The sequence below is a fragment of the Cuculus canorus genome, chromosome 4 (assembly GCF_017976375.1).
Source record: "Cuculus canorus isolate bCucCan1 chromosome 4, bCucCan1.pri, whole genome shotgun sequence".
NCBI classification, from domain to species: Eukaryota; Metazoa; Chordata; class Aves; order Cuculiformes; family Cuculidae; genus Cuculus; species Cuculus canorus.
The window spans coordinates 72,337,493-72,358,628 of record NC_071404.1 but is presented as its reverse complement, the minus strand read 5'-3'; the positions used below and the strand labels follow the sequence as shown (position 1 = coordinate 72,358,628).

The 21,136-nt window shown below is 40.3% G+C and overlaps 1 protein-coding gene across 1 annotated transcript in view; it reads left to right on the top strand.

The window, feature by feature from the left end:
* Window positions 1–20,415, top strand: part of FAT4 (FAT atypical cadherin 4) — a 145,100-nt gene extending 124,685 nt beyond the window's left edge. Inside the window, exons 12-17 of the mRNA XM_009566204.2 lie at window positions 2,061–2,146; window positions 4,763–4,942; window positions 5,806–5,930; window positions 7,063–7,280; window positions 12,329–12,590; window positions 16,985–20,415. Of these exons, the coding sequence (XP_009564499.2) occupies window positions 2,061–2,146; window positions 4,763–4,942; window positions 5,806–5,930; window positions 7,063–7,280; window positions 12,329–12,590; window positions 16,985–18,864 (2,751 nt within the window). The 3' untranslated portion in view covers window positions 18,865–20,415. The remainder of the gene's footprint in view (window positions 1–2,060; window positions 2,147–4,762; window positions 4,943–5,805; window positions 5,931–7,062; window positions 7,281–12,328; window positions 12,591–16,984) is intronic.
* The last annotated feature ends 721 nt before the right edge of the window (window positions 20,416–21,136 follow it).

Genomic DNA, 21,136 nt, shown 5'->3' with positions numbered 1-21,136 from the left:
GACTATGGAAGGAGAGATAACATAAAAAGGACTATTTACAGAAAACTTCAGTTATAAATGTTTCAGGCTGAAAGCCAACTTTTAAAACAACCTATACTTTTGTGTGATTTGGGTGGTTTTTTTCTATGTTGAGGACTTCTCAGTAATGTCAATTGTTTACAAACACAGTATGTGAAAAGAATCGCCTTTGTCTTAGATACTTCTGCTGCAAGAAAAATGTCTCCCAGGTGTCTGAAACTATATAAAATAGCCCCCCTTCAGGGCTCCAAATCTGTCGTTTCCTACAGCACAGTGGGATTTTATCGGAAACTGGTAAAATCATTAAGTTGTCAGTCCTGAGCTATTGCAGAGTGACAGGATAGAAAGTCTCATAATGCGGGAAGGTAACCATAGAGTAATGCGTAAGTAACAAGCAGGAACATTTGACTAACATTAGAAAATATATTGTATGAACTCCGGTCCAAGTAAAATACATTCTCAAATATCTAGCCCTTCAGCTGGGGTTGTAGCTTGGCTTTCACAGCACATAGCAATGTAAGTTAGAGAGATTACGCTGATTGACCTAAGAACAAAAAACTCATTTCGTTTTTTGTTGTTGATATTCTGAAGGAAAATATGTGTACGTGTGATGGCGTACAGACCAGCAAGCTTATTATTCTTTCTATGAATTATTTCATCTACAGAGGGCTGTAATCTGTTTTGGAACTGCAGACTGACATTCCTTGGGAGAAGCAGCTTGCTCATTATGTATGGAAAGACAAGCAAAATAAGCAAATTGAACAATTTAGGTGGCATGATTTAGGGCTAAGAGCTATGAATTTATTTGGTCAATACAATGCATCAACTTGCAGTATGTATTTGAAAATAGCATGGGCAATCTTTCGGGATTTCAATAGGGTGTTGTTAGCGAACTTTGTTGTAGGGAAGAAAAAAGCCATTGCAGAGTAATGATGTACTGATAGCTATTGCTATTTGCTCAGCTTCTGTAGAGCAATCTGAAACAAAATATAAACCAAGGCATTTTTAAAAGTGACATTTGATTTAAATTTGCTGTAAAACTGTACCACACATCTAGTTGAAACATGAGAAGCTGATATGTACAATTTGGAGATTATGTTTATTTTTCTGAAAACTTGTTTTAAGGAAGAACTAACGTTCAGGGGTCTCTTTGCAGCGCATCTGTTATTAATAAATCGCTCTGGGGAAAATTCTCTGCTAAAGAAGGAATAAAATAAAACCTTTTTAGATTGGTGGGAATTATTTCATTATTTTAGTGAAAGCTTTTAGACATTACAAGTAAAAGTGGCACAATCCACTGTAGTGTAAATGAGTGAGATGGGTAATGAGGCAACCCCATCGTCTGGGGATTGATGGCATGGAGATTAAATAACAGAGAAAAGAGTACTCTACGTGCTGGTGATGCCTGGTATTTCTTTGAACATCAGCTTAGTCCCACTCTAGATACCCACATATTTCACCGTTATCAATATGGAGCAAACATCCCTTGTGACTTATCAGCCTAAGGGTTACCTTTAATCAGGTCCACTTGGTTACTCTTCATATTTTATTAAGTGGTGTGTTATTATTTTTGACTAGAAATCTCAGTGTTTGTACACCTGGCTTTTGTTCAAGCAGTATGTTTAATGTCATGATCGAGCCCCTTGAAGGCATACCCTGTGTGTTTGGTGGGAGCAGCGTTCTGTTTGGATCAAGAATGGGATACAAATAAGCCGAAATACCTGCAATTTCAAGGAGTAAAGCAAACAAATATGAAAGAAACTCTACACAAATCTGAGAACTTCGTGTTTAACTGATTCTCTGTATGAAGCCGTCAATTCTTCACTCTCTGTTAGCATCCACATCTTGGTATTCACCATGTTGATGCAGAATGCGGTTGATGAGTGTCTCTGAAGCACCCTGCAATACTGAGTGACAGTAGTAATATATAAGTGTTCCATTCTAGCCAAGCCCTTGTTATAATATATTTAATCATATAATGTGGTTGGGGACTACAACCTTGTAATATTCAGCATACTTTTGTGTGTGTGTGTCTTTTGCAGGCAGCATCACTGACAGTGGATTCTTGCTCCGAGGATCAGGAGCCAGGCTACTGCACTGTTAGCAATGTTGCTGTTTCTACTGACTGGTAAATAATTCTTGATTTTGTAGGGGGGTCTTTTGAGTGAAGGGAAAAGTGAAGTGAAAAAGAAATCACCCTCTAAAGCCACAGAAATTTGGAGCAATGATTACATGCCCTTTGTCCAATCTCAGGCCAGGGATAGATACTTCAACTGCATTACTTCAGAGGTGTGCAAAAACAAGGCTCCGAAGTGTCATTTCTTCCCATCTATGGAGAAGGAAATTAAACTTTCTATGTGCACTTGCTGAGTAAGGATACATTTCTGCATGGGGTTTATTCATGACAAGGAATTTATTCAGAAATCCCCAATTCTCAGTTCTGTCTCTGTCCCCAGGCTCTGCTGGCACACGAGAAATCTATGGCCCTGCGTAGTCTGCACTGTGGCCTAAACAGCAATAAGACTTATTGCCTATGCTATGAGATTTCACTTCATTATCTGGAAAGAGTTAACAAATCAGAATATCAGATGCTTATGGTTACTGATGGCTTGTAAATCTTAGCTAGACGGTAAAACTAAAGTAAAAAAGCCAGCATGGCTTCACCAAGGACAAGTCTGGCCTGACCAACTTAATCGCTTTCTATGATGGAGTGACTACATCAATGAGCAAAGCAAGAGCTACGGACGTCACCTGTCTGGACTTCTGTAAGGCCTTTGAAGTGGTCTCTCAGAACATCCTTCTCTCTAAATTGGAGAGATACAGATTTGACGGGTGGACTGTTCAGTAGATCAAGAATTGTTTGGATGGTCACATCTAGAGGGTAGGGGTCAGTGGCTCAATGTCCCAATGGGGACTGGTGACAAGCAGTGTCCTTCAGGGGTCCATATTGGCACCAGTACTATTTAATGTCTTCATCAGTGACATAGACAGTGGGATTGAGTGCACTCTCAGTAAGTTTGCAGGTGACATGAAGCTGAATGGTGCAACTGAAACACCTGAAGGATGGGGTGCCATCCAGAGGGACCTCAACAAGCACGAGAGGTGGGCCTGTGCTAACCTTATGAAGTTCAACAAGGCCAAGTGCAAGGTCCTGGACCTGGGTCAGGGCAACCCCCAGGAACAATGCAGGCTGAGTGGAGAATGGATTGAGAGTAGCCCTACTGAGAACGACTTGGGGATACCGGTGGATGAAAAGCTGGACATGAGCCACCAATGTGTTCCTGCAGCCCAGAAGGCCAACTGTATCCTGGGCTGCATCAAAAGCACAGTCATCAGGTTGAGGGCAGTGATTCTGCCCCTCTGCTCTGCTCTGGTGAGACCTCACCTGTGTACAGCATCCAGCTCTGGATCCTCAGCACGGGAAAGACATGGATCTGTTGGAGCTTGTCCAGAGGAGAGCCACAAAAATGATCTAAGGGGTGGAACACTTCTCCTATGAAGACAGGCTGAGACAGTCGGGGTTGTTCAGCTTGGAGAAGAGAGGGCTCCAGGGAGACTCTCTAGCAGACTTCTGGTACCTAAAGGGGGATTATAAGAATCATGAGGACGAACTTTGTAACAGAGACTGTTGCAATAGGACAAGGGGTAATGGTTATGAACTAAAAGAGGGTAGATTTAGACTAGATATATGAAGAAATCTTTTGCGCTGTGGGTTTTGAAACACTGGCACTGGTTGCCCAGAGGGGTGGTAGGTGTCCCAGCCCTGGAAGCATTCAAAGTCAGGTTGGATGGGGCTCTGAGCAAGCTGATCCAGGTAAAGATGTCCCTACTCATGGCGGGGGGGTTGAACTAGGTAACCTTTAAGGGTCCCTTACAACTCAAACTATTCTCTGATTCTGTGAAAATGCAAATGCATTTGTTATGATCAACTCTCTTAAATATACAGCACTACTCTTTGACAGTTTGAAATTCTACAATATTTAGTGGTACAAATCTTTAGCAAAACCTGCTCTGGTTTTGTATTTTGAATTATATCTATCTTGCCAAAAGGAGGCTCAGTCAAAATGCTATTACTCTGCTAACTACTTTTTTTTCACTCCAGTATTTAGTTTTGGACTTAGATTTGGGGTCTTGCATTTGTTTGTTTGTTTAAACTGCACCACTCATTTCTTAAAAAGGTGGGGAAAAATCCATCGTTTGATTACTACTTTTTTTTTCAAAAAAATATTAAGAGTAAAGAGAACAAACCTTTTTTCTTGTGTTTCCTGTAACTAGGTCAGAAGCCTTTCTGTCAGATCTTTAGATCCTCTTTGGAGATCACAATAACTTGAATCCAAATCACTTTGGCTAATTTCTTATGACAATCACAATCATATTTCCTGTCACATGTGCTTTCCTCACTAGCAAAGGTGTTATATCTTTGTAAAATAGTGGTTCCATCTTCCAGCTATTTAAATATCATCTACAATTTAAACAATAATTGAATAAAAACCTATTCATTATGATTTCATTCAAGTGAATAGGAATTTTGACATGCAATAATTAAGTATGAATTTAGAGTTACGTCCATTGTAACTGTTAGTTCAAGCGCTAGTGATCTCTGTGTCTCCCTATGTAAATTTAAAGTATGAATTTTAGAAGAGGAATTTTAGCTGCGGACTGAAGCTGATGGTTGCAGTTCCTATGATATCATTGCTATCTTAATCTCTGATGCTGATAAATTATTTTTCTTACTCTTTTATAGGACTCTCGATGTACAACCAAATCGAGTTACTGTTGGTGGCATCAGGTCTGTAGAGCCCATCCTTCAAAGGAGAGGACAGGTGGAAAGCCATGATTTTGTGGGCTGTATAATGGAGTTTGCAGTCAATGGACGTCCCCTGGAGCCCAGCCAGGCTTTGGCAGCTCAAGGAATCTTAGATCAGTATGTCTGCTATATATGGTATTGAATGTACAGCATTTACGATGAAGGAAGTTGTCATGAAAGTCTGATGCTATTCCATTCAGACACCTTCAGATATTTCTTGTAAAAAAAAAAAAAGGCTATAGAACTTATATATTTATTGTAAAGTGTGAAAAATTTAAGAAGAAAGTGAATTTGGATGAAGGGCTCATGAAAGATTACAAAGGCTTCAAAAAAGCAAGATTATTACATTTCTGTTGCCAGTTATTCTTAATGTTGTTTTGCAGGCTGAAATAGAGTATCCCCGTTGCTGGATTTCTTTATAAATTGCACCTGGGTTTGACTGTACTCACAAGGTTCACTAAATCTCTACTCTCTCTTACTTCTTCTTAACCCACAATGTCTGTTCTATCACTTTACCTCTCACTGAATTTCCCTCATATCCTCAAAGTGCTGTTTTAGAAATGATGGACTACCTGATTGCATTGTTTCTTCAGTCTCAGTGTTTGAAGTCACAGTTGTAGGAATTATGTCAGTCTTATGTCCAAATTTGCTAGCTCATCCTTCCTCTTTCAACCCCCAACTTAGTGCTGTTTATTGAAATAAAAAGTCTCTAGAGCTCTGCAGCATAAAAAGCACCTAAAAGAGTTTCTTCTTCTCTTGCATAACAGATAGCAAGAGTTTAACTGTCTTTGTATTCCATTCCCTTTCATAAGACTATTATAACTTGATGCTGAAAATTGGAATCTGCTCAGAAACATGAGCTGTGTATGGAGAAGAACATCTCCATTGTCAAATTTCTGGGGGCAGGACAATTCCCAGCACATTTTCTCTCCTAATTTGTGTATCTGTTCTCCAGCATCTACTTTTCTGGTTTGTTTTAGGTGCCCCAGACTAGAAGGTGCTTGCACAACCAGCCCCTGTCAACATGGTGGCACCTGTGTTGATCACTGGTCATGGCAGCAGTGTCACTGCAAAGATGGACTGACTGGAAAGCACTGTGAGAAATGTACGGAGAAGGTTTTACTGGTTTTCTCTTTAATGTGCACCTAACTATGTTTTAACCAGATACCACTTGGAGTTTCTTTACAGGGGCATGGTATAATGAATATTATAAAATAATGAAAACAAGCAGCACGCTTATGTCTTACGTAATTTTTAAGGAAAAGCCCACAATAGATTATTGTCCTTTCATGAGTTAAAAATTAGCAGTGAATTACATGTTTTCTGGTCTGTATATCACATTTCAGGTAACTTGCACTCATTTATGCATTATTGAGAAGCAGAAGTTATAATCAGTAACTAAAATAAAGCTATCCCACAGGAGGGGTTTGTCTGCTACAGGGAGGTAAGAGGGTAAAGGAAAACTCTTCCTTTCACATAAACATTGTGTGCATACGCTTATAGCTTCTCCTGCTTATAGCCAGCCTTTTAATCAAGTGACCACCAGATTATATGCAAGAAAATATGGTAAATGTAAATGAAAGCAAGCCATTTACACTTCATGGTTATTAACTCACATATGGATGGCTCTGTAAAGCAATATGGGATTGTCTAGGAGAGCAAAGTGATTTATTTCCATGTAGTTGGAGTCTAATGACTTTGTCTTTGTTTTCTTACATGTCCGATTATTGTATAACTGATTTATATGCTTTTATTGCACTGGTTTACAAAAGAATTTAGCTATAATTTTAACAGCATTTGGTAGTCAATGCTCTGCCATTTTTTGTTCTTTTTTTTAATGCCATAACAAACAGAAAGTCATTATCTCTGCCCTGAAGAGCTTAGAGTTCAATATATCATGAAACCCTGCTTGCAGTAATGGAAACAGTAACATCCCTGGGAAGGAATTACAGTTCTGAGAGCCAAATTTTTTTCCCTACTCCCTCACTTGTTCCCTAGTGAGTTTTAATTTACTATTGACTGATAGCAGCAGTAAATTACTAGCACACTCCCACTCTCAAACACACATTCTGGTCGAAGCCAAAGAATAGAGGGGCTGAAATTGCCATTCACTCCTTCTCTGCCCCCTGACCTGCTCTGAACTTGATCTCTGCTCTGAAAGAAAATGGTTGCTGTTAGGCAGATGATCACTAGCTGTAATGAGCTGTGTACTCAGTATTTCCCTGTCCTTGTCCCAGATATTACTGCCGATACTGCCCTATCGCTGGAGGGCAAAGGACGACTTGACTACCACATTAGCCCAAACAAGAAGCGAGAATACATGATGAGGCACAGCACTCGAGGCGCTGTCCTGGGACCTCCAAACGTGGACCGCTTGGAAGTGAAGTTCAGGACAAGAAGCGAGAACGGCATTTTAGTTCACATCCAGGAAAGCAGCAACTTCACTACTGTGAAGGTAAGATTACGGCTAATGCTGAGTTTGATTTGATTGGACGGCTCCGTGAGTGGTGATCAAAATCACATTTTTCCATTACTCTTGCTGTTTCCTTTATAAAGTATTAGGCCTTTAACTGAGGCTAGGCACTGCTCCAGTATCATTCAGCTTCTCAACAATTCCCTTGCTATTTGCCAAGGTATCAGAAGATCTTGATGGTTTTGTATCTAATCAGTTTTGTCTAGACTCCAAATAGTGACTGTTTGAAGGCCACAGGGACGGTACTTATTGCCTTATTTGTTATCATCATTAAGTTACACTCTACAGAACAAATTTTGTTATTGGCCTTTTATCTTCTGATTTTTCAGGCCTCAAACCCAGACGTTCCTTAAGCTAGCAAATGATTGCCAAAAAGTTTTCGTTAATTCCTACTAGCATGGCTCACACTTATCAAAGTAGGAAGCGAGGGATCACTTGAATTCATCAGGTTACCCGTAGACTAACGTCAATATCAAATTATTTTAAGATACATAGCTGAATTAATGCTTCAAATGCCACACAGTTTTGGGTTTTTTCCCAAAGAGTTTATTGCTGCAGAAGTTACCTTTCTCAAGAGAAAGCAATGGTTCAGTTTCTGGCTATGACTCAGTCCATTTACTCATAACTCTAAATGAGTACAGCAGTGATGTTGGCAAGCCCCTTTATTGGGTTGGTGTAAGCTCCAAGTTTCCTTGACTGCTGTAAGGCTTTCCAAGTTTGTTTTTTTTTCCTTGACTTTTAAAGAAACTCATATAGAAATTCACACTTTCTAAGCTTCAGCCCCATGGATATTCTCCACCTGCCTGGTCAGAGGTACACAGCTTTCCTGACACATCAACTGCAAACTGCATTTAAGAAGCAAGTCTGCATTACTTCCCTGGCGTACGCTTTCACCACATCATTTGATAGGAAGTTTCTGCCTCAGTCGTATTAACAGATCTCATTATTTTGAGTTCCGGAGAGAAAAAAAACCTAAATACTACCTTTTTCTCCTTAGTAGAATTTGCTAGGTCAGCTCTACAAGCATTGTTTAAAAAAAAAAAAAAATAGAAAATAAAGTTGCCTTTCCTGGCTGAAATCACTGGTGGTGTGTTTATGCAAACACTGTCGTTATTGTTAATATTGGTGAAGTTATACAAGCGAGCGGAGGGTGTCAAGTCCCAGACCCAGCTGTGCAAAGGCAAAGAGCGGAGGTTTGCTAGTACCAGGTGGTGTCAGTTTAAGGAAGGAGAGGTAATATCACTGTATTGATTATTGCCAAAAAGTTCCCACATGATGCTAGTTAATAAAACTGTAGTAATTTCACTGTAGTTAGAACCGTATGGCTTCTGCGCTGCCACTTATACCCAGAGTAGGTATCACGACGAGCACTTCCTTCAGCGATGGCCCAAGATATCAGTGAAGCCAGCCCATGCTTAGGTCTCTTCTGTTGTGGAAGATGAGTTTTAGGGTCCTCTGCTTACAACTGTCTTGTCAGTGTTCAAAACAGAGAATTTTATAACTTGATTTTGGTCTTTTTAATATGATTGTTATGCAAAGTGTAAGCGTTTACAGAAAACCTGCCATGTGTTTTTTAATATTAAACTGTGCTAGGGAAAAGCTACAAGTCATGGCTACTTCCGTGCTTCCACATCTTTCCTCTTGCAGTTAACTGCGTTTGGTGTAGCTAGGATTGGAGTAAGATTAAACAAATGGTAATAAATCAGACCCACTGAGATTGCGAGCAGCTGATTCACTAAATGAGGGAGGCAAACTTCCCCCAAAGAACCCAAGAGGGGTCTTTATGGTAGAAAGGGATCCTTTATCCAGGAAATATATAAAACCTAGCAGATTAAATTAAACAATGGTCAAGTTCATATGGAAAATCCTCCTTCCCACCCAAATCCACAAAAGGTAAGAGGGTAGGGGCTTCTTTATTCTTTATCACAGCTTTTCCTACAAATAATACTAATCCAATTAGAAGTAATGGAATAAATACAGCACATTAAAGGTGAAATTGCTTGCCTTGTTTTATCTGAAAATCTCATCTGAAATCAGATTAAATTAGCATAACTGTAGCTCTAAGATCTATGAATTGTACGTGTAGAGAATGTGGATTATATGTAAACAATATCAGCTAACATAATTGATGAGCGAAAGCAGACAGGGGGATTGGGGATGGTGAGGTGTTAGGATAATAAAACACTGGAACAAGTTGTCCAGAGAAGTTGTGGATGCCCCATCACTGGAAGTGTTCAAAGTCAATTTAGAAGTGGCTTTGAGCAACCTGATATAGTTGATATGTCAACCTGATATAGTTAAGATGTCCCTGCCTGGGACGGGGGGGTGGAGTTGGACTAGGTATCTGTAAAGTTCCCTTACAACTGAAAACATTCTGATTTATTCTATGCACTTATCAAGTTGTAGGAATAAATTGAAATGTAACTCATTTAAATTATACCTCATCCTGTGGGCTATAAGTCTGTGAAGGCTCCTGCTCAGATGTAAGATGAATAAGCAATTAGTTCAGTAAAGGAGATTCAGAATATTAGGAAAGTTGAATCATCCTTTTAGTTAGGAATATATTTGCTTTAGTGGCTCATTCTTTTCATTATGTTCTATTTGTCAGTTGCAATGCCATTTAAATAAAACCCAGAAATGGGTGTTACTCAATGTTGTCAGCATCAGCAATTTTTTCTATTTTAGAAATAAGTGGTGCTTCGAGGAACTGAGAAGAACATTGCTTTTTTTTCCTGGTTGAAGAATTCATGGACCAATCTCGTCTCTGGAAATTTTGTTTTCCAAATGACACTAGTATGTTAGTTATGAGTCTGTTAGCATTAGTTATATGCAATTTTAGAGAAACAGGAATAGAACTAGAAAGTCACAAGTTGGTATGAAAAGTATTAGTTGCTGACAGGTAAATAATTCTACAATTCTTCTCTAATGTGCAATTAGAAGTTACATATATGTGCTTAGTCGTCCCATAAGCTTAGAGGATATTGTCTGATATGATGTATTTATTTTTGGCTTACACAAAGACCAAAATAGAAGCTACTGTTTTCATGGAGCTTGAAAGACAAAATAAGACTAACAAACCAATTACATATTACAGACTTAAATATACGTATAGATTCTGCCCAGTTAATCTTTTTATAAATACTTTTGACTGCAGCAATTATTTAATAGTTTATAATAGTCTATGTGACTGCATTTCCAAATGTGGGATTTTCTTTGTGCTGTTTGATAGTTTAGTTCTATGCCACCTGTGTTTGCCAGTAACAAAACCATCCTGTTTCTGAGGGGCATATTTGTCAGGAGAGTCCCTCAAATGATAACATTTCAAATAATTCAAGTTATTGCATTTATAAATGAAGTATGTATTCATATTAATCATTGTATTTCATGATCCAAATGGAATACGTGCTAGATACGTTCGATTCAGGCTGCTGCCAAGACACGAGAGTGGTCTTGTAGCCGTATTAAAACTGATCTGTATGAAGAAAGTCCTCAGATTGCATCACTAAAGAAGTAAATCCAGAGCATTTAACAGTTTCTGGAAAGGACAGCAGCATTCTTGTAGCCAGTGTGTCACCTCACAGTTCTTCCCAGGTGAACGTTATTTTTCCTGGAACAAAGCATGCAAGACTTAAAGAGCTCTCAACAAACCTGGGGCTTTGACCTTGCCTGGACCATGTGTGAGCACCTTCTGCATGCTCATGTTACATGCCACAGACCAACTGAACTGCAGTGTGGAACATGGGAGGGAGGGGAAATAATCTTCTTATTTAACTTGTATGACTAAACATACAGAGTATGGAAAGAAACTTGCAACATGTTGCAGAGCCATCCTGTGTGAGCTGTACACAAGTCGGTACGCTCTTAGGAGATCAGCTGATATTCTTGACTCCTGTGCAATATTTGAGAAGCTGGTAGGTTTGGGTAGAATCATAAAATGATTTGAGTTGGAAGGGACCATAAAAATCATCCAGTTCCAACCCCCCTGCCATGGGCAGGGACACCTCCCACTGCCTCAGGTTGTTCAAATCTCATCCAACCTGGCCTTGCACACGTCCAGGGATGGGGCAGCCACAGCTTCTCTGGGCAACCTGTGCCAGTGCCTCAACACTAGCACAGTAAAAAATTTCTTCCTAATATCTAATCTAAGTCTTCCCTCTTTCAGCTTGAAACCATTCCCCCTCATCCCGTGATTACAATCCCTGATAAAGAGCCCCTCCCCATCTTTCTTGTAGGCCCCATTTTCGTTTAGAATTCCTATATCTGAAATGCAGAATTTGTGCTGTCACATTTTGGGATCATTTAATATTGAGGTGATAAGAGGTTTGGATTCCTGCATCTCGTGATACAGTGGAATTGCGTTGTATCATTCTTAGAGGAAAAGCCAAAAAGTTTTTTGAGGAATTTATTAATACCTTTTCTTCTGGCAGCTCACAAGTTTAAAAGTGATTTGCTCAAGTAAGCACTATTTGAAAATTCGCACCATAAATACACTTTGCAACTCTTCAGAAAGGTTTCTAAAATACAACAAAATGCAAACTAGGATAGAAAACAGGAATCTTGTTCAAGTCCTTCCATGCCGTATATATTCCTACTGTGTCATAGTGAAAGCTAAATGCAAGGGTTTGGGGCAAAGGCAATATCAGTTTACTCTGCAAAGCATTTTCCACACTTGCATTGAAGAAAGAGGTAGAATTATCCTTTTATTTGTTCAAATGTTTTATCATGTGTACGTCCTATTACTGGCCTCTCAATAGGTTTTTCTCTTAGGGGATTAGCCGGGATGGCAGCTCTAAGTTTTCTACAAAATGTAATGATGTATTTAAGCACAGCTAAGTTTTCAGTAGTAAATAATTAATGCACTTTTAGTACAAAACCGTGATTTGGGGAAAAATGTGGCTAGGCTTCCTATTACAATGAAAGCCATGTGTTACTGTAGCTGTACTGAATAGGCATTACATTGGTTATGGGTGTATAAGAGTGGTTATGTGTGTATCATTTTAAAATCACACATTTTACTGTTTTCTGATCAGATAAAAGGTGGGAAAGTGCATTACATATCTGATGCTGGAATTGCTGGGAAAGTGGAAAGAAATATTCCAGAAGTGTATGCTGCGGATGGTCAGTGGCATTCAGTACTCATTGAGAAGAATGGCTCTGCTACTATCCTGTCGGTCGACAAGACTCATAATCGAGACATTCATCACGCCACACAAGACTTTGGTGGACTAAATGTTCTTACAATTTCTTTGGGTGGAATCCCATCAAGCCAACCCTTCAAGAGCACAGTTGCAGGTAATTTTTGTTATTTTTTTAATGTAGTGCATATGAGCAGGTAGAATCATTAAGGTTGGAAAAGACCTCCAAGATCACCCAATCCGACTGTCAGTCCTACACTGCTGTGACTACTAAACCATGTTCCAACTTTCTACATCTACACATTTTTTTAACACCCCCAGGGAAGAAGACTCCACCGCTTCCCCGGGCAGCCTGTTCCAATGTTTCCCCTAGTCTTTCAGTAAATAATTTATATCCAATCTAAACCTCCCCCGGCACAACTTGAGGCCATTTCCCCTTGTTCTGCCACTTGTTACTTAGGAGAAGAGACCAGCACCCACCCTTTGAGCAGACAAAGGTCTCTATTTGCTTAAAGGTTGCAGAATGTACTGTAATTATTAGTAACTACTATCCTTCTGTGCTTTGCCAGGAAAACTGCAAATTGAATGAGTAAGGATTGCAGACTTTATTGCTTCAATACACTTTGCAGCCTTCTTGTTTCCAAAGCAGGCACTCCATCTGCAGGGCTTTTCAGACGCGGGGGGTGTGGGTTTGCTTGCTTGTCTTTAAATCAGTTATTATTATTTTGTTATGGTAATGGCAAAGAAAGGATCTATTCGTCACCAGGGTCAGAATCTGAAAAATCAAGGCAAATCTTTACCTGGGCAAAAATGCTAAATGAGCACTTTGTCTCTGTAGGGGTTTGGTAAGTACTGCAGGATTTAGCCTGTTTTTAATATGATTAAAATCTTTTCTGAAACTCAACTTCCTCCTGCTTTTTCCTGCTGTCAAATGAAGAATAGGATTTATTTCTGAGCAACAGAAACCCAGGACAGTAAGAAACCACTCTCTGACCAAAATCTAGCTGTTAAGAACTAAATCAATCTCCCTTAAGAGTTAAAGCAACTGTCTTAGACCCTGGCAAAAAAAGTAGCTGACATATATTTAATATCATTCCCCCAGTGATAAGTAAAAATGGAAAATGTAAAACTGTGAGATACTCCAGACAGTGCAGATGTAGGTTTCACAGAGTTTTTAGATTGAAAAATCTTCCTGACTTCAAGACTTGCTATCAGATAATGGTTCTTTGAGTGGAGCAAATTCATGCTTCACCTTTGTGTGTTCTGCATTTGTATGAAATGCGGTAATGAAATCATCTGAATGCATTGCTTACCTTTACATTTTTTACATGTATGTTTTATGAGCAGTGTATGCACGGAAAAGTCAGAGGCTTTTAGGAAAGCTGGAACAAAGAAAATTGAGGACACTAAAATCTCACCACTGCCTGATGCTGTGGCAGACAAATTAGGAAAGTCTGGCTTCCATTAGCAGTACACAATCCAAAAATCTCTTATTCATGTGATTTTATTTTATTTTAATGTTGGATTACATTGTGTAAGACATACCAAGGATTTACAACGGGGAGGTATAAAACTCTACATGAACTCAGAGAGTCAAAAATATCTGCAGTTCTGTTAAAGGCAGACTAAAACACACGGGTGACAATTCCAGGGCTGTGAAGCTGGTATATCCAATAACATTTTCAAACCCAGGTAGACCTGAGAAAAATCTCAATTTCTGTTTATTACATCACTTCTGCAAGGGACCACCAAGCACGCAGCAAGGTCACCATCCATTTAGCTTGCGCTCTCACCTGAACCTAAATCCTTAATTTCCTCTTTGTTTGGGAATGTAAGACTGGGAGAAAATGAAAATATAAGTAATGCTGAAATAAAATACCTCTCTTTCAGAATGGAAATAATACAGAGATACCATGCTTGCAACACTTAGCTCTTTCATGTTCCACATAACTTGCATCTCTCAGGAAAACTTATTTGATGTTGATACTTACTCATATTTCATTTCTGACATCAGAGGGTGTTCAAATTTTAAAGCAACACTTTGAAGATTATAAATATTTCATATCACGTCATACGACTTGAATATATTTGATATTTCACAACAGAGTAAATATTTACGACATTTATCTCTGTGCTTGCCTATTTTTACAGAGATTTTCACAATTATCCACAAGGTTACCATTCATAGTGCCTGTTCTTCCGTTCCAGCAATATGTGCAGAAATGAACCTTTCTCTGACACTACTAATACATGGAAAACTTGTTCCTATTCATTCTTTCACCCAAACACAATGCTTCAGAACTGAGAAATGGCAGTTTCCTTCTCCTTGTTGATTATTTTTATTGATAACAGCTGATAAATTTGGTCTTGGAAAAACATCCTCCTATAAACCTGGCTCCATGTATGGCATCCCAAGAACAAACCATCAGAAGTTAAGGAGAAATAAGCAACCGTGCATATGGGCACTAAGAGCATAATTTTCAAACACATCTCTGCGTACCATTTTGTCACAACTCGGAGCAGAAATCCTCATAAGGTTGCACTATCCCAAAACCCTCGCAGAAAGAATTAAGTCTTGGGAATGCAGAGAATTATGAGGCTGGCGAGAGGCTGGATTTTCCTGCAGCCTAGCACACAACCACGGCACAAAGGCCAGGGATAATCCCATCTCCCTGGGATCTCACAGCTCTGAAACTCAGCGTCACTACTGACAGAGGAGTGCTACAACCAAGCTATGGGAAGTTTGGGAAAAGACCACTTGAGATTCTGAAATAGAAAAGTATTGCCACGATTGTTAGAGACAGTAAGACAGGAGGCTTAGCTTAGGCGCGCTAGGCAATAATAGGGGAGCAATAAAAGCACACGAGGAAAGGAGAATGGAACCTAATGTTTTCTGCTAGCACAGCCAGGCGAGCTGCGCTCAGGTTTCTCTGTCTGGGTGATAAGATATTTTAGAAATATGGGAAAATTAGGAAATAAAAGCAAATATTTAATTATATTGAATATAGTTGTTAGAAGGAATATTTGTTCAAATTAATTTTAAAGATGTTAATTACTATTAGTGTATGTTTCCTTGTGGTAACTATTTGAATTCTGAGCTTATTTACTGAACAATGCAGCCTTTCATTTAGCTTCAGTGAAATGAGTTTATAAATTGAAAATTGAGTCAATTTAACAATATATTTTAGACAAGATAAATATTTCTGCAAAATGCAACCATTTGCTCATTTCTTAGTGTTTTGTCAAAATAATTTTTCTTCAGTGGGAAAATACATTCTAATAAAGATCTAGCCGTATAACCTTTAGACCTCCTTTGATTACTCTAGTTGCCACTTAAGCACTCAACAATCACAAAAGTATCTATTTGCGTTGCAAACCTCAGGACTAATCTGCTCAGTTAGCAGCAGAGTTGAGCGAATTGTTTTTATTCAACATGCATTTTTTCTTTTCATTTTATATTACATTTTTTTCTTTGATTTGAACTTTGTTCCCAGTCCCCAAGCTGGAGATATATACTTCCTAATCAGACAGTAGCTCCTTCTCCTGTGCAGCCTATAGAATTCCGAAAAGCCAGGTCAACATTTCAAATTATATTTAGACTTCTGCTTACAATTGCCTGAGTTTTTTTCAGATTTAATGAAAGCAATGGGAGTGCAAATTGTCTTATGAGCCTTCTAGAAAACATCTTATGTTCATTTCAGCATCTTAATTGCAGGGTTTTGGTACATTTTATTTACTTACCTGATAATATTTTGTTGCTTTGAAGTCTTAGTGTTGAAGACCATCATCTGTTTCTGCATTCTTATTTGGCAGACTTAAAGGAACTGAGATAATTTGGTATCATTTATATAAATGCCATGAGATATCTTCAGATAAATTACTTAATTGCTTTCTTATCTTTAGTCTCAATGTGTACACATAGCTTAGATGTGAATATTATTACTTTTAAAAGGTGCGTGTATAGAAGTTATGTCAGAAGCTCCAGGCATGACCAGCCTTTACCTTATCTTGTTCTGCTTGAAAGCAGATTTCAGTTCCTAATAGGAATATAATAGGAATCCTAAAAAGTTATCAAAAGTGTACGAACAAAATAGTCATTACAATGTAAGAGGAAATATTTAACAGAAGCAAATAAATGTTCTTTACACCTGAGCCTAAATGATTCAATGCAGATTGTCAGAAACAGCTGTGAATGGGCCATCTTTCTAGCAAAATAAGTGGTCACTTAAATATTACACTGTTATTGTTAATGTCACAGGTATTTGTACATGTGTGTACTAACAGCGTGATTTACCCTGCACGCTGCTTAAATGCACATCACAAAATAGGGCTGTCACCTCCATAGTAGCGCTGGGTTTTCCGTTTTGTTGCTTCTGCATTTGTGTTTCCCCTTTCATTTCAGGAGACAAGAGCCACACCGCGTGTCTTGTCATCTGCTGATCAAAAGGTTTCCCCATTAACGTGATATTGATGCTCAGGGTGTCTTTGGCCTCTGTTGGAAGTGCATCCTCAGACTTCTGGTCCTCATGTGACTGTTGCTTTTCCTCCTAGGCTTTGATGGCTGCATTTCCTACATCAAGTATGGCAGAGAGAGCCTTCCCTTCGCAGGCAAGCACAGCCTTGCCACTCTCTCCAAAACAGACCCCTCGGTGAAGATCGGCTGCCGCGGCCCCAACGTCTGCGCCAGCAGTCCCTGCTGGGGTGAGCTGATGTGCATCAACCAGTGGTATGCCTACCAGTGTGTCCCGCCGGGTGCCTGTGCCTCCAGCCCCTGCCAGAACGGGGGCAGCTGTGAGCCTGGGGCGCACGCCGGCTTCACCTGCAGCTGCCCCGAGGCATATGCGGGACGGACATGCGAGGTGGTGGTGGCATGCCTGGGGGTCTCATGCGCCCCAGGCCATGAGTGTAGAGCGGCAATCAATGGTGGCCACATCTGCCTCCCATCCCCGCACCCCGCTGAGTTGTCCCTGCCCCTCTGGGCTGTGCCAGCTATCGTGGGCAGCTGCGCAACTGTCCTGGCACTGCTGGTCCTCAGCCTCATCCTCTGCAACCAGTGCCGAGGAAAGAAGTCGAAAGCCCCAAAAGAGGAGAAGAAAAAGAAGGAGAAAAAGAAAAAAGGGAGTGAGAACGTGGCATTTGATGACCCTGACAACATCCCACCCTATGGCGATGACATGACCGTCAGGAAGCAGCCTGAAGGGAACCCAAAACCCGATATCATTGAAAGAGAAAATCCGTATCTCATCTACGATGAGACTGACATCCCGCACACCACGGAGACAATCCCCAGTGCTCCACTGGCTTCCCCTGAGCCTGAAATCGAGCACTACGACATTGACAATGCCAGCAGCATTGCCCCCTCGGACGCTGATATCATCCAGCACTACAAGCAGTTTCGGAGCCACACACCCAAGTTCTCCATCCAGAGGCACAGCCCACTGGGCTTCGCAAGGCAGTCTCCCATGCCCCTAGGAGCCAGCAGCTTGACCTACCAGCCTGCTTATGCGCAGGGATTGAGGACAACGTCTTTAAGCCACTCAGCATGCCCTACTCCCAACCCTCTGTCTCGGCACAGCCCTGCACCCTTCTCCAAATCATCAACCTTCTACAGGCATAGTCCAGCAAGGGAGCTGCACCTCGCCATAAGGGAAGGGAGCCCGCTGGAGATGCACAACGATGTCTGCCAGCCTGGAATTTTTAACTATGCAACTCGGCTGGGGAGGAGAAGTAAAAGTCCACAGACTATGGCAAGCCATGGTTCCCGACCAGGAAGCCGCCTGAAGCAATCCATCGGGCAGATCCCTCTGGAGAGTGCTCCTCCAGTGGGGCTGTCCATTGAAGAGGTGGAGAGACTGAACACCCCTCGCCCCAGAAACCCCAGCATCTGCAGTGCAGACCATGGCCGGTCCTCTTCCGAGGAGGACTGCAGAAGGCCTCTGTCCCGGACGAGGAACCCAGCTGATGGTATTCCCGCGCCGGAGTCCTCCTCCGACAGTGATTCGCACGAATCCTTCACATGCTCGGAGATGGAGTATGACAGGGATAAGCCCATAGCGTACACCTCTAGGATGCCCAAGTTATCCCAGGTCAATGAGTCTGATGCAGATGACGAGGACAACTGTGGTGCCAGGCTGAAGCCCCGGCGGTACCCTGGCCGCCGAGGTGAGGGGGGGCCGGTGGGGGCACAGGCAACCACCACCAGCCCAGGGGAGAGCTCCCTGCCCATGAAGTTGGGACAGCAAGCGGGAAGCTTCAACTGGGACAATCTCTTGAACTGGGGCCCGGGATTCGGGCATTATGTGGATGTTTTCAAAGATTTGGCATCGCTTCCTGAAAAGACAGCAGCAGCAGCAGCAGCAGTGAGTGAAGACAGCAAAGGTGGTACAGCAAAGCCTATTTCCAAGGATGGGGAAGCAGAACAGTATGTATAGGCTTTATGTCCTGGTATTGCTGCAGTGCAAAGCCATGGGGATTGGTCAAACCATTATATGGTTGTAGAAAAGCAAAGGTCAGCATTTGAACCGCAGGCCAGTTTGGTTGGAGGAGACTTTAAAAATAATAACCATTATGCTGCTGAAAGAGACTTAAAACATTTTTAATTTAATTATGCTTGGATGAATTTATTTCTCCTGCATGCGTTGTATTTGAAAACAAGATATTTGGCATGCAGCCTTCAAAAAGGATTTCCTATTTACCATTGTTTGGTTTGTGATTCTTAAATTAATAATGCTTTGTTCTGAAAATGAACTAATTTTTTTTTTAATTGTGAAGGATGTGCATATTGTCTCCAGCTACTAACATGTTTTACGATGCAAGAGTATTGAGGATTTACTTTTCTTTAAGAAGTGCGTGAAAGAAGGATGGTGGATGAAGGAGTTACAGTATTAAGGTGTCTCAGAAAAATGTAGTTATCATATCCTGCAGTTGCTCACATGTAACTTTATGGATAAAATCAGCTTGAATAATTGCTGGCAACAGTGCTGTTAAGTCTTATTCCATACGAGAGGTGCTAGAAGCAGCTCAAGCCAGTCAGCACTTTAGGAGTTTTTTTCAGCTTATATGTTTGTTTGGGTTTTTTTTTTCTTTTTTTTTCCCCTCTTTTTTTGCATTTGAGTTTTTTTTGACAAAGTTGTGTGAAAGCTTCTGAATCTCTATGAAATATTTGGGGATACTTAACCCCGGTCCATGCCCACCCCCCTCAGTGCTTCTAGTAGAACGGGAGCAATTTGCGTTCCTCTGCCCAGCCCAACCAAGCAGCCTGGATTACAACAGCAGCACAATCAATGGGAGTGAGGGAAAAAAAAACCCTGTTTTCACACTTTTTGGCCTCTCATCTCGGCTGTGCTGCTGCTGCTGCAGTATATGCTTCTCCCCAGATTTCATTTTCCCATCTGTACTACAAAAAATTAGGAAAAACACTTCATCACCTACCTCACAGGGATGTTGTGAGGACTAATTAGTTAACTCATCTGAAGCAATTAGACATTATAAAGCACTATAATAAGTATTATCATAATTATTATTAAAGCACTGCCTAGCCTTTGTGACCTTGGAGTGGCATTTTCTGCATTATATGATTTTCTATGGTGGAAACTTTGAAGAATTATTTATTGTATAGAAGATTACTGCACTCTAGCATTTCGGAGCGGATATGAGGGAAAACTACTTGTAGAGTCATTAATGTAGCTTACTGTTTGTCCCAAATTCCCTAAGGTTTTAGGTAAATTAGAACCTCACAGAGTCCTTACATCTTCGTGCAGATCTGATGAACCTATTGTACTGTGTAAAAACTTCAATTTTTTTTTTATTTTTTTTTTTACCTAAGCTGTGTTTTTATATCAATATTTTCCTATGCTGAATAGTTTTCTTACTTTCAGGGAAGGTAAGAAAAATACTTTTTTTACATTTGTTACTTATGTAACATCCATATTTTTCACGTTTTGATAAAATTGTAACATACTGTATGCTTTCTACCTGTAAATGCCAATAATAGAATTAAAATATTTATTTAAAATCTTTAGTGAGTGTTATTGCAATCATTTTTTCTCCTCTTTCTTCTCTAATTCCCACTACACGATCTTCACTTTTACTAGCTTTTAATTCAGAAAATGGGCTTTAAGAATCAAGGTGGTGATTTAAAATTACACATTTGGAGTTCATTCAGCAAAGGCAGCACTGTGGAAATTAAATTAATCTCTCTGCAGAGAGGCAGCGCAAGCGCAGTGCACTTCTTGAAGTCGCACTGAGTCCAGCGTGGTTGTCCTTTACAAAGGGATGAGTTTCACCAAAGATGAGAGAAGCGTTCAGCATTTCCTTCTTGTATTTCATGTGTGACCTTCATATGATCAAAAAACAAGAGGCTTCACCTGTCTCAGGAAGATGGAGAAGAAATCGGGTTGGATGAGGCTATGAGCAACCAGTGGAAGGTGTCCCTGCCCATGGCAGGGATTTGGAACTGGATGATCTTGAAGGTCCCTTCCAACCCAAACCATTCTATGATTCTGTGAAGTGACATTGTGACATTGTTGAGAATAAGATAACGTCAAAAAATTCCAGATCTACTTTCAGATTTCTGATAACGTTAATAAAACTGTATTTTAGTCCTAAGGTTTTATTAGTAGCAACTGTTTTTACGTTTGTTAACCAAGATTTCCACCTCCACTCAAAGCTTTCCAGTACATAGATAGTTAGAAGTGTGAGAAC